This window comes from Monodelphis domestica, chromosome 1 (assembly GCF_027887165.1).
Source record: "Monodelphis domestica isolate mMonDom1 chromosome 1, mMonDom1.pri, whole genome shotgun sequence".
NCBI lineage: Eukaryota > Metazoa > Chordata > Mammalia > Didelphimorphia > Didelphidae > Monodelphis > Monodelphis domestica.
Window position 1 is genome coordinate 574,582,839 of NC_077227.1, and position 13,057 is coordinate 574,595,895.

The window sequence follows — 13,057 nt, forward strand, 5'->3', positions numbered from 1 at the left end:
GTCTTAGAATCAATACTGTCTATTGGTTCCAAGGTAGAAGAATGTTAAGGGCTAGTCAATATGGGTTAAGTGACTTGCCCAAGGTCACACAACTAATATATGTCTAAAGCCAGATTTGAATCCAGGACTTCTCATCTCTAGGCCTGGCTCTCAATCCACTGAGCCAACTAGCTGCCCCTAATAAATGTTATTTTTAGAGTATAAAAGGGTCCTGAAACCAAATACTCTGAGAAATGCTGGACAAATAATCTCTAATATTTCCTCTAAATCTAAACCTGACGATCATATATTTACCTGCCAAATAGCCAATAGAAATTGTGAGCTGCAAAGCATTTTCTAATGGCTGAATGAATTTTTTAAAAGCATTTCTACTTCCATAAAAGACAAAATTACATGGAGTATAGTGGGAAATTAGTTTAGCTGACAGGAAGGAAGGAAGGAAGGAAGGAAGGAAGGAAGGAAGGAAGGAAGGAAGGAAGGAAGGAAGGAAGGAAGGAAGGAAGGAAGGAAGGAAGGAAGGACCAAGCTTGAAGGCCCCATACACCCAAATGCCAACCCTGAAGGCCCCATATACCTGAATGCCAAAGATGAAACAAGGTCTGTTGATAAGTCACTTCTGAGGGTGGTACACAGATCAGAAAATCCACTTTTTCAAAGGAGCCTAAATCCAAATTCTGAGTGCTGGAGTCAGCAATTGAACAGACATGAGAGAGGAGCTTCTGGGCCACAGCTAATTGCAAGGGACGAATCTGATGCCGTTCAAGACCATAGCCTGTGAATCAAGGCAATCTGTTTAAGTCAATCCAAGTAAGTTCAATGTGACAAACATTTATTAAATGTCAATTGCTATATGTGGCACATTGAACACAATGATAGATACAAACAATATCCTGCCCTCAAAGAGCTTACAAACCAGTTGGGGAAATGAGACAGTGACTGGGATAACTAACAGAAGTTAGATGAGAAGTGTACATGGGAGAGGTTAAGCAGAAAAGGAGGATAAAATCAAGACAGAAGAGATCATTCTAGCAGGGAAGATTCATGGAAGAGGAAGCACCTGAGCTGGATCTGGAAGGTAGAAAAGCCTTCATCAGAAGAGATAAGAAGGAAATGAAGAATGGACTGCATAAATGAAAAAGTAAGATGAGGAAGAACAATATTAGGGAACTATTAATTGTTCAGTTTGACTAGAACGTAAGAGAATTAATGAGAATATGGATGAGAAATAACCTGGCCTCCTCAATATCAAACTGCTGAGGGTCTCAAATGGCAAGCTAAAAAGTTTGTATTTAATTCAGTTTACATTAGGGAGCCAACTGACTGTTTTTAAGTGAGGACATCTATAACATGAGCAGAATTCCTCTGAAGAGATTGCGCAGGCAAAAGATGTTTGGACAGATTAAAGAGGGCAAAGACTGAAGACAGGAAAGACAGTGAGAAGGTTCTGACAATATTCAGGTCAAAATATTAAGAGCATGAACTTGAATGAGACATATAGAACAAATGGGAGAGTTTTTCAGAGGCACATCTGTGTTTCCTGGCAAGCCTGGGGCCTGAACTACCCCATATTATATCAAAGAAACTTTTGAGCTAGAATGCTGAAAGGAGTACCATTCCCTACTGAGATGAAATGGGATATAATGCAACGAGTTGCAGATTTAGAATCAGGAGAGCATTGTTCCAACCCCAGTCCAGCTGCTTCATAACCTGATCCTGTTTTTTAAACTTGTAACCTCATCAAGTTATTGAGAGAATTAGAATTTATAAAAAACCTGATTTTATTTCATATAAGGAAGAATTTCCTAACAGTTAAAACTGTCTTGAGAGTTTTTCCCAACAAAGACAATAAGTGATCATTTGTCAGAAATGTTAAAAAGGAATTTCTGCTCAGTCCAAATTGAAGTTGATGTCCTCAACCCTGGACAGTTCTGAGGTTCTATTCATGTGCTAATGTACAATAAAGCCACACACAAATATGAAACAGACAAACGAAGACAGACAACAAATAAAAGAAACTATATTTTCATCTTTTCCAGTATTCCTTCCACTAGTACCAACAGAAGCCCCTCTATGGATCAGTATAAGGTCTTTGAGAGTTGATGGTGCAGGAAAATACATAACTCTAAGGTCAACTTGGTGATGGGGTCTCAAACTACAGACAGAATCTTCTACAAGGCTAATCTGCAAAGCCTTCCCCACTTGGTGAGGTCTATCAGAGTTTATACTCCAGTGACTTAGCCTTTGCAAACAAACTCAGGATCATTGCCAACCCATGATGGAGCATCAGAGTAGAATTTCTGTAGAAGATTTAAACATCAAGCATTATTTTTAAATCAAGAGGCAGCTAAGTAGCTCAGTGCATTGAGAGCCAGACCTAGAGAACAGAGATTCTGGGTTCAAATCTGGCCTTCCTAAATTCCAAATTCTGACACTTCCTAGCTGTGACCTTGGACAGTCACTTGACCCCAGTTGCCTAGCCCTTACCACCCTTCTGTCTTGGAACTATATACAGTATTGATTCTAAGACAGAAGATAAGGATTTTTTTAAAAATCTGCCTTAAGTGTACAGCTTGCAGAGTAGATGTCAGTCTTCACTAATAAAAGGAATTTCAGCTACCTACACTAATGAAACGGCAGGTCTGATCCAAAAATTAAAAAAAAAATAATTTTGTCTAAGGTTCTTAACCTGAGGTCTGTGGACTTTTTCTGTTAATATTTTGATAACTGTGCTGTGATAGAATTTGTTTCCTTTGTAAATCTATGTATTTTATTGTATTCATTTAAAGCATTATTTTGAGAAAGGGTCCATAAACTTTACCAGACTGACAAAGGAGTTCATGACACAGAAAAGGTAAAGAGACCCTGACTTAGATGAAGAAACTTTAAAAGTATTCCACCAATATCATTCCACTGACTTAGAACAAGGCCTCTTTAAGTTTTCATGAATTGTATAAACTCAGGACTAGAGGGGATTTTGGTGGTTATTCTAATCCAGTGCATACCTAAGCAGAAATCCCTGCTATGATATCCCTAACAAACCATGGTAACAGGTCATATTTATTTAACTCTCTAAGGTTTGTTTACAAAGTCCTTTCCTTACAATAATCCTGTGAGACAGGTGGTATCATCATTCCCATTTTGCAGATGAAGAAATTGACACAATTTGTCCAATAACATGATTAAACGACAGAACTAAGTCAGGGTCCAAGACCCTGGATCTTTCCTCTAAAACAAATTATTATATAGGCTCTTTGAACAGGTGAAATTGTAGGTCAGAACGTGGTGCAAAGTGTCTGAAATACTGATAAAAATAATTCTACTCATTAAAACATGTGAAACAGGAGCTTTACTTCTGACACAATCATTCCTTCAGACCTGACTCTCTTCCTTATTATTCTGTGGAATGGTTCCAATGGAAAACTCAGAATGATTCCTTTAATGGTATAACGTTTAGGACCACAGCTGAGAAAAAATGAGGCATGGAAAACCCTCTCTCCAATAGAGGCACCGGATGAGAGAACCTTTAACCAATGCATTGTGCTATTTTCTCCAATAGTGTAACTAATGTCCTGCCAATACTCTTCTATCTGCTCCTTCCTCTCAAGCTTGACCACTTCTGGCCTCACTTTCATGACTCCTGCTGAGTCCTTTGGATTTACTGACACCAATGAACTCTTCAGCTTGGCCACCAACTGACTGCTATTCTACTGGTTTATTGAATCAAGATTTAAATGATGCCCTTCCTGCACCCTCTCCCCAGGTCTTCTCTCTCCTTTACAAAGCCCCAGTCTAGTCAGACACATATTGCCAGATAGCCCTTCCACCAGATTTTATTTATATGTGTGTACATACATATACATAATCTCTAAATAAGTATTATGGATATACACACGCAGATATTTTATAGATACACGATTGTATATTTATGTATATATCAATTTATACACTGATACAGGAAATATATATAAAGACATATATGTGTGCATATATGTTTTATGCATATATATTATATATATATATCTATAATTAATTATATATATTTAATTCCAGAAAATGCTGAAATACAAATCATTGGACTTTTACTTTTACTTTACTACCCACAACTCTTGCTGTTGGTACTCTCTTAGCAACCTCAGAGAGGTACCAGATGAGAACGTGCTCCACTCCCAATCAGACTGTCCATGTCTCAGGCTTCTTACAGTCCCACACTGCCTAAATAACTTAGATTAGTATCCTTCTGTTCAGCTCCTGCCACAGGGATGAGCCAAGGACTTGCCTCCTCCAGCCTCTAGTCTCAGAATCGTTAAGGTGGAAAGTTCCCCTGCTCAAACGGCCCACCAAACAGCAAGAAATTCTGCTTCACAGCCTTCCCAACAAATGGACTACCCAGTCTCTAGCTGAACACCTTCAGTGACAAGAAACAATGCCCCATAAGGTAACCCATACCATTGTTCAAGTGCTCTAATTGTTGGGGAAGTTCTTTATAAGTCAAAATCTGCTTCCCTATCACATCTTCCTATTAATCATGCTTCTGGCACTTAGAAACAAATAGAATTTGATTCATGGACACTTTGAAAGTCTGAAGGAGAGTTTCTGAACAAGAGGACCAAAGATGAAATATGACTGCACCCCCCAACATCTGGACAGAAAGGCAATGATCTAGAGGAGAGAAATGAGTCATACATGCTTCGATATGGCCTGTGTGTGGATTTGTTTTGTTTAACTGCACTTACTGACTACAAGAGAAGGGTGGAATTATTTTTATGGAGGAAGGGCAGCTGGTGTGGCTCAGTGGATTGAAAGCCAGGTCTGGAGGTGGGAGGTCCTAAGTTCAAATGTGACCCCAGATACTTCCTAGCTGTGTGACCTGGGTAAGTCCCTTAACCCCCATTGCCTAGCATTTATTGTTCTTCTGCCTTAGAACCAATACACAGTGTAGATTTTAAGACAGAAGGTAAGGGTTTAAAAAAAAAGAGGCAATGCGGGTCACAGTAATTATGGTGATATAAAAATTAAGAGTAGCAATGAAACATTTTTAAGAAAATTTATAAGAAAGAAGGAAGGAATTTATTAAATATGTGCTGACACTGTGTTAAATACTTTGCAAAATATTACCTCATTTGATTCACAACCTAAGAAGTAAGTACTATTATTATCCTCATTTTAAAGCTGAGAAATTTGAAGCAAACAGAGATTAAGTGACTTGCCCAGGGTCACACAGCTACTAAGTGTCTGAGGTCATATTTGAATGCAGGTCTTTCTCATGCCATTCCCAGTGATTTATACACTGTATCATCTAGCTGAATAGCTATTGTATTTTGAATTGTATTTTCTGGCATTTGTCACATTCAGAATAATAAAAGTTTAAAATGTATTTAGAACAAAAACAAGCAAATAAAAAGAAATTATTTGATTGAACAAATATTCTCTCTTCTAGATAATAGTCTTTCAGGTGTTTGAACAAAGATATAACACTTTCCCCACCAACACCCAAACTTTTCTTCTCCCAACTAAATATCCCTACTTCTTACAAAAAAAAAAAAAACCTTCATAGGGAAGAATTGCAATCAAATCATATAGAGCAAGCTCCCTTCTTTAGACTGAGACAACTAACACTATCAGTAGCTAATAAAAAAGCCCATATTCAAAACCTGGTTTTCTGCCAAAACCAATGCTGCTTACCCTACACAATTGCTGCCTCCCATTCTGGTTGCCCTCCTCTGTGTGTACTCAAACAAAACTCAAGGGTGCTTCCCCATTTGAGAATTTAAGTTAGCTAAAGACAGTCACAGGGAGGGAAAAAAGAGGATGAAAAGCCAAGACCACCCAAAGGTATTAATGTTTTCTCCTTGCCTTTCTCTAAACAGAACCCCAGGACCCAGAGACCAAATAGGCAGTATTCAAGGAGTTTCTGCTAGAAGCCAAAGATTAGCAAGAAAAACCTTGGCCACAGAGATAAATAGATCTCTTTGTTATTCCTTATTCAGGAGGTCAGAACGCAGGGACTCCAGTTAGTGAAAATAAATGAGAAGCCTTAATGGTTGAAGCCTGAACAGACAGCAGACAACTGAGGCTGCAAACTCCAAATCATCCCCGCTGCCTCTCCTCTTATTACTTACTTGTGCACAATGGTGTCCCACTGGCATCCAGGGCTGCTGGTTTATTTACTGATGTATTCAGTGAGGAAGAAATGTGATTTTGGTTTTCTTGATAAAACTTGTCCAACAAAATATCAATATCACCCTCTACCAGATACAGAGAAAAGAAATAAAAGCATGTTTTCTTTTAAGAATAGACACAATAAAGTTCCAAGGGTTCTATATTCAGAATGAAAACAGGCTGCCCCTCAGAACTACTTTTATCATGCAAAGAAAGGAACATAGGTCAATACGTAACGAAATGTCTGGGGCATTTCACAATCTCTTGCCAAAGCTTCATACAGTAGACACATTTCTACTCAATAATATCTTTCTCTATGAGATATCTAGGAAGAGTCAACTATATATTTCTGGCTTTTCTTTTTTGTTTATTTCTATCACATTGATTTGGAAAGTTGATAATTTATTGGATCTCTTACCTGGACAAAGAGTGCTAAAAAAGGCCCCCAAAGATTCTACTTTCCCAGTCATAAGTTCATAATTTACTTCTTTCTGGTACTCTGCAGGGCTGAGGAGGCTTTCAGAGAGAATCCGGGCCTGATATTTTCCTAGAAAAAAAGAGCAACTCTGTATATTTCCACAGTGCCCATTATAATAAGATCTATATAAATGTTAGTTAGCATTATTAGAAGTGTTTGGAATGCAATGTGCATAAACCTAAAATCAATATGCCCATGGTGGCAAATTTCAGATGATCCTAGATAAGTTTTTTCCAGCACTCTGCTGAAGAACCCTGAATTACGGATCTGTTTTATTTTGTTTTTTAAACAGTTTGGACTAGGCAACCTAGTGGTCCTTAATGGGGTGTGCAGGAACTTACTTTTTTATTATTAATGCCAAAAACTATGTTTCAATATCATTTCCCTTATAGTCCTACATATTTAATTTTATGTATTTAAAAACTCTATTCTTGAGAAATGGTTCAAAGACTTCACTAGAGTGCCAAAGGGGGTCCATAATACAGAAAAAAGGTTAAATAGACCTGTCAGAAGGTTGGTAGCTTAGAAGATTGAGAGCTAGGCCCAGAGACATTAGGTCCTGGGTTCAAATTTGGCCTCAGACACTTCCTAGCTATATGATTGTGAACAAGTCATTCAACACCCATTTCCTGTCCCTTTCTGTTCTTCTGCCTTAAACCAAAACACAGTATTGATTCTAAGATGGAAGGATTTTTTTAAAAAGAGAAAGAAAAAGCCCTGTCAGTTCTGACAATTTTGTGTTCTAATGTTGTTACTCACTTAGATGTTTTCTTTTTAGAGTTTTATTCCAAATCTAACATTTCATAGTTCTATATACTTCCCCAGACCCTTGGACACATATCTAACTCTCCTTCCCTTATATTCCCTCCATTCTCAAAATGTTTTATTTAACTACATCAACCCAGTCAAATCCAGTAAAGAATTTTTCAAAAGAAACCAACATTTAGTGTTTTACTTTGAAAACACATGGTGTCAAAACAATTATTAGAAAATACCTACCCCAGACCCAACACAAAATGCCTTGAAGAAGATGTTTATCAATTCTCCTATTTTTTTTACTGGGGAAAATGGGGTCAAGGCTTGTGAGTTCATATGTATAGGGAGCTCTTGATATGGAGACTCTTGTTCCTAACTTCTCTAATTCTATTGAGGATGCCGCTGTATCCCAAACTCAGAGTCATTCTCAACTTCTCACTTTTCCTCACCCTATTCAATCAGTTATCAAATCTTGCTGAGTCTATCCCTATAACATCAGTCACATCCATCCTCTCCTATCCATTCATACCCAGAGCCCTGGCGGAGACCTTCATCTTTCCTTACCTAGATTGCTATAATAGACTTCTACATGGTTTCCCTGCCTCCATTCTCTCCTTTCTCCACACAGCTGCCAAATTGGCACAGGTTTAATTAAGACCTCCTCTTATTCTGAAAGTTTCAATTCTGGGTAACCCCACAAGTCTTGGTCTTCAGTTTTGAGCTTTAAACTTTGATGACTTAAAACTTCACTAAGACTTTTGGGATGCCCCAGTATATAAAACCCTTTTGTTTAGCATTTCAAGCCTTTCACTATATTGCTCTGCACTATTTTTCTTGACCGATTTGTTACTTTCTTTCATTCACTCTGGATTCTAACAAATTGTCCAACTTGCTCTTCCCATACCTGACTTCTCATCTCCCATTTTCACACCTTTACAGAGGATTTTTTTATTTTCTCAGGTTTTCTCAAGCACAATACATATATACATGTGTGTGCATATATATAGATAAATGTACAAGCATACAAATAAATATATATGAAATATGATGGATTTAATCTCCTATTGCAGTGATCTGTTTCTATGAGCTTTCCATATCAGTTGATTGATAATAATCCTTGTTTGCTATACTACACAAAACTATAAAGTATTTTTAAATTTTTAAAATGCTGAACAATTGACCATTTTATTAATTTTATGTTGGTGACAGATAATATTTTATTGTGAAAAAGACCCAGATTTGGAATTTAAAGGCATCTTGCTTTTGTTCTTTACTATTTATGTGTTTAGGCAAGTAACTTAACTCCTTATTACCGACTAATGGAGACCAGGTAGCATTTCAGTTGGTCATTAAAGTATAGGCAGAGATTCAATTGGTAAACAAGAGGGAAATCATTTTACTTGAACTACATGAGTACCATTATATCATTTTATTGTCAATAAAATAAAATTTCAGTTCCCTTCCCAACTCTAAAACTACAATTTATTTTTATCCCCATGAACCTGTCAACTCAAAAAAATTCTAGATGCTTTTTACAAATATAATCTCTCTTCATCTTACATATATTTTATCATTTAAAAGTTATTGGAAGGGAGGGAGAGAATTTGGACCACAAAATGTCTAGAAGATGAATGTTAAAAATTATTTCTATATGCAATCAGGAATGAATGCAATAATTTTTTTAATCTGAAAAAAAAGAGATTAGGGAACTCTGCATTCCTACAAATCTGGCATGATCAACTCCTACACATACACCAGAGGCAGAAATGCAAAAGAAAATTCAATTATTTTTCAGGCATGTCCAACTCTTTGTGACACATTTGGCATTTTCTTGGAAAAGACACTGGAGTAGTTTGTAATTTCCTTCTCAAGTTCATTTTACAGGTGAGGAAACTGAGGTAAAATGGGTTAAGTGTCTTGCCCGGGATCACACAGTTAGTAAGTGTCTGAGTACAGATTTGAACTCAAGAAGATGTCTTCCTAACTCCAGGTCCAGCATTGTATCCACTGTGCCACCTAGCTACCTCGCAAAAGAAAATAAGTATAGGCAAAAATAGAACATTATTCACATGGATGGCTAACAGCAACAACACTGATCTATAGCTAAATTAAAAGCTTATGAAGTGGAGGCATCTGGGTGATTTAAAGGACTGAGAGCCAGGCCCAGAGATACAAATCTGGCCTCAGATACCTCTCTCTCAGCTGTGTGATCCTGAGCAAGTCACTTAACTTCTATTGCCTAGTCCTTAATGCTCTTCTGTCTTGGAACAAATATATAGTATTGATTCTAAGGTGGAAGGTAAAGAGGAGGAGCAAAAGCATTCTAGGGAATAGCCTGCAGAAGAAGGAAAAAAAGAAAGGGAAATAAATGACTCACCTGTAACTGCAATGCAAGAATCAATTGGCGTATTCCTACATGCACAGATGATGACAACATAGTTAGTTTTTACAAGTTTCCCTTCAATGAGTAGCTTGAACATCTCTGAAAGTCCCTCAGCCAAAGAGTAACTACATTCAATAATATGAACACTGTCATTGCAAGAACTGGCAGCCAAGCCAGCCAGCCACGGAAGCTGGGCAGATGTGACAGGAGCAATGTGACTAGGAACTTGAGGGAAAGGCTGTGGTGCAGCTTGCTGATACTGGCGGATCTCTGTCAGATGGGACTCCCTCCAGGAACGCATAAGAATCTGTTCCAGATCTTCAATCAGAGGAACCTGGTCTGAAGCTAACAAAGATAAAGTTTGGATTTTTTTAGGTTTGACTTTGACTTTAAAGTTATATTTCTTTTGAAGAAAAACAAAACAAACATCTGCCTTCCTGCTATGACTGATTCTCTGAAGACTAAAACTACCAAAATAAAAGTGTGTGCCTTGTTTTAAACAACCAGATTTGTTTTGAGAGATGCTTACAAAGCAATTTTTTAATAGAAGAGATAGATTTATAAATTATCCAACAGTTCACATTTAAAGTTTATAAAAGCATCTTAAAGTTTACAAAGGCACAGATATTTCCTTCAAAACCTCATTTAGCAAAGCAAGCACTAAATCTCCAACTTACCTGTTTTAGCATCAGAGGATCATATAGCAGAAAAGGATCTAAAAAAAATCAAACCCAACCTCCTCATTTTATATATGAGGAAACTGAGTCTCAAAGAGGTTAACTGACTTGGTAACCACTTGTTGTTAGTAATCACCTTGGAAATTAGCATCAGAAACAGTTGTCTAACCAGGCCATCTGAATCTAAAACCAGCTCTCTTTCTACATTACCTTACTGTTTTATAAATAAAGGTTTTTGAGGGAGAAAATTTAGAAACAAAAAAAAATTTTTTTAGAATGTCATAAAATGTTTTTACATGTAATTGGGGAAAAATAAAATTTTATTTTTAAAAAAGGAAATAAAGTGGAAAATGCTATACTTCAGAAATCGGTAAATAAAAGGTTTTTCTAGAAAGATCAGTTGGGTGGCACAGTGGGTAAAATTCTGTACCTGGAATCAGGAAGACACAAATTCAAATCCTTCCTCAGAAAATTACTAGCTTTTTGACTCTGGATGTCACTTAACCTCTGTCTCCGTTTCCTTATTTGTAAAATTAGGAATAAGAATGCCATCAACCTCCCAGGCTTTTTGTGAGCATAAAATGAGATATTTGCAAAGCCTTTTGCAAACTGTAAAGTATTATATAAGTATGAGGTATTATTACTATTAAAACAGGTTGGCTTAAAGCAGGCTACAATTATATAAGGAGTCTAAATACGAGCTTAGCAAATATGTGTGTCACACATGAAATAAGGAGAAAAAAATCACAATTGGGATCTAGGTGGGATCCACCCACACAACTGAGGGGGACAGGCTATAAGAGTAAAGATGATATCTCCACCTTGCAAGTGTCCAGCAAGAAATGGATAGAGAATTGAAATTGGAGATACAGATTAAATGAGTACATCTAAACCACCCATTGAGTAATTGATTAGATTTTCATCCAAATGATTTCTAAATTTTTTTCCGACAGAGCATAATCTGCTTAGATATCCTGTATCCTTGCAGGCTAGCAGAGATGGGTCTCTTTTTTCCTCCATCACTTTGAAATTAGTTCTTTTAAATTCCTCATTATAATTGTGTGTGTTATTCATTTCATTAAATATCCAAGGTAAGTCTCTGGAGTTACATGGACAGAAAGCATGGAAGGAGGCTGTGTACTATGACTTAGATGTATCTGTGGCTTAATAGTTAAGAGCACTGAACCTGGAATCAGAAGACTTGGGTTCAAAGTCAGTCTCAGGTACTTCTCAACTGGGGTGATCCCAGACAAATTTCTTAACCTCTGATTGTCTGATAAAAGGATCCACTAGAGAAGGAAATGGCAAACCACTCCAATATCCTTGTCAAAAAAAAAAAAAACCCATGGCCTATAGCTATAATCCATGGGGTCTCAAAAGAGTAAGATACAACTGATCAAAAACAAATTAAAACTCTGTTAAGCATGTGCTTTCAATGCATAGTACAAACATCTAGAAGAATCCATAATCAGTTTAAAAATAAATTCAAACTACTTCATCTTTAAGTGAAGAAAAAATGAATATTCAAATACTTGAAATAAGTGCAAAATAAACTGTTTTACTCAATTCTGTATCATCTGATTTTATTCATTGATACAAATCTTTTTTCCATATTCTAAAACAAAAGGGTGATAGGTGTAATGACTTTATTATGTCAAAAGAGCTTTAATATAAACACTAAAAACAAAAATAAAAAATACATATATATAATATAAAACATTTTTTAAAAATAGAAAACACTTTAAAAATATATGTTTCTGGGGCAACTAGGTGGTTCAGTGGATAAAAAGCTAGGCCTAAAGTCAGGAAAACCTGGGTTCAAATTTGGCTTTAGATATATCCTAGCTGTGTGACCCTGGGCAAGTCACTTATCCCCATATTGCCTAGCCCTTACTGCTCTTCTGCCTTGGAACCGATACTTAGTATGAATACTAAGACAAAAGGTAAGGGTTTATAAATATATACATATATATATTTGCATACATTTGTGTATGCCCACAAATATATTTCTTACATCAAACTACCATTAATTTGCAGCCATTTTTTATATCACAATATTTGACACATTCCATGATCCCTTCCCAGCTCCCCAAAAAGGATACCCACCAAGCTGAACGAGATAATAGACTGTCAGTAAAAGCTGCATTTCCTCTGATATGGGTTGTATTGTGGAAGCACCATATTGTTCATAAGCTCGAGATATAGACTGAGAATTCTGGTAGCAAGTATACAAAAGGGAGCTTACTATGACATCGCTAAGGTTGCCACAGAGGTAAGGGAAGTTCCCATGACCTAAAAAAGAAGCAAGATCATTTACCATACATTGTACAAAGTCTGGTTTCACATACAACCTTGTGCAAACTATCCCTGACTTCCAAGAGTTATGAGTCTAGAGAGCAGTTGAACTTAGACTGTGTCAAATTCCATTTCTTTCATGAAGTCACAACAGTCCACAGTGAACTAATTCTCCCTTCTACAGACTTCAACAGGACTTGAAGTAATAGGATATTCCAAATAGAAGTGGTCTTAGTTTCCTTCAAAGGCCACCTAAAATCCCATCCTCTATAAGTTTTTCCTGATCCCCCTTAAAGCTTAGTACCAGCA

General features: G+C 36.8%; 1 protein-coding gene across 11 annotated transcripts in view; it reads right to left on the reverse strand.

Moving 5' to 3' along the window:
* Positions 1-13,057, reverse strand: part of GREB1 (growth regulating estrogen receptor binding 1) — a 233,818-nt gene that overhangs the window by 77,238 nt on the left and 143,523 nt on the right. For all 11 annotated transcript variants that reach the window (XM_007476320.3, XM_007476318.2, XM_016428803.2 and 8 more), the window contains 5 exons: positions 12,560-12,745; positions 9,771-10,121; positions 6,578-6,706; positions 6,120-6,245; positions 575-772 (listed from right to left, as the gene is read on the reverse strand). In XM_007476320.3, coding sequence (XP_007476382.2) covers positions 575-772; positions 6,120-6,245; positions 6,578-6,706; positions 9,771-10,121; positions 12,560-12,745 — 990 coding nt within the window. The remainder of the gene's footprint in view (positions 1-574; positions 773-6,119; positions 6,246-6,577; positions 6,707-9,770; positions 10,122-12,559; positions 12,746-13,057) is intronic.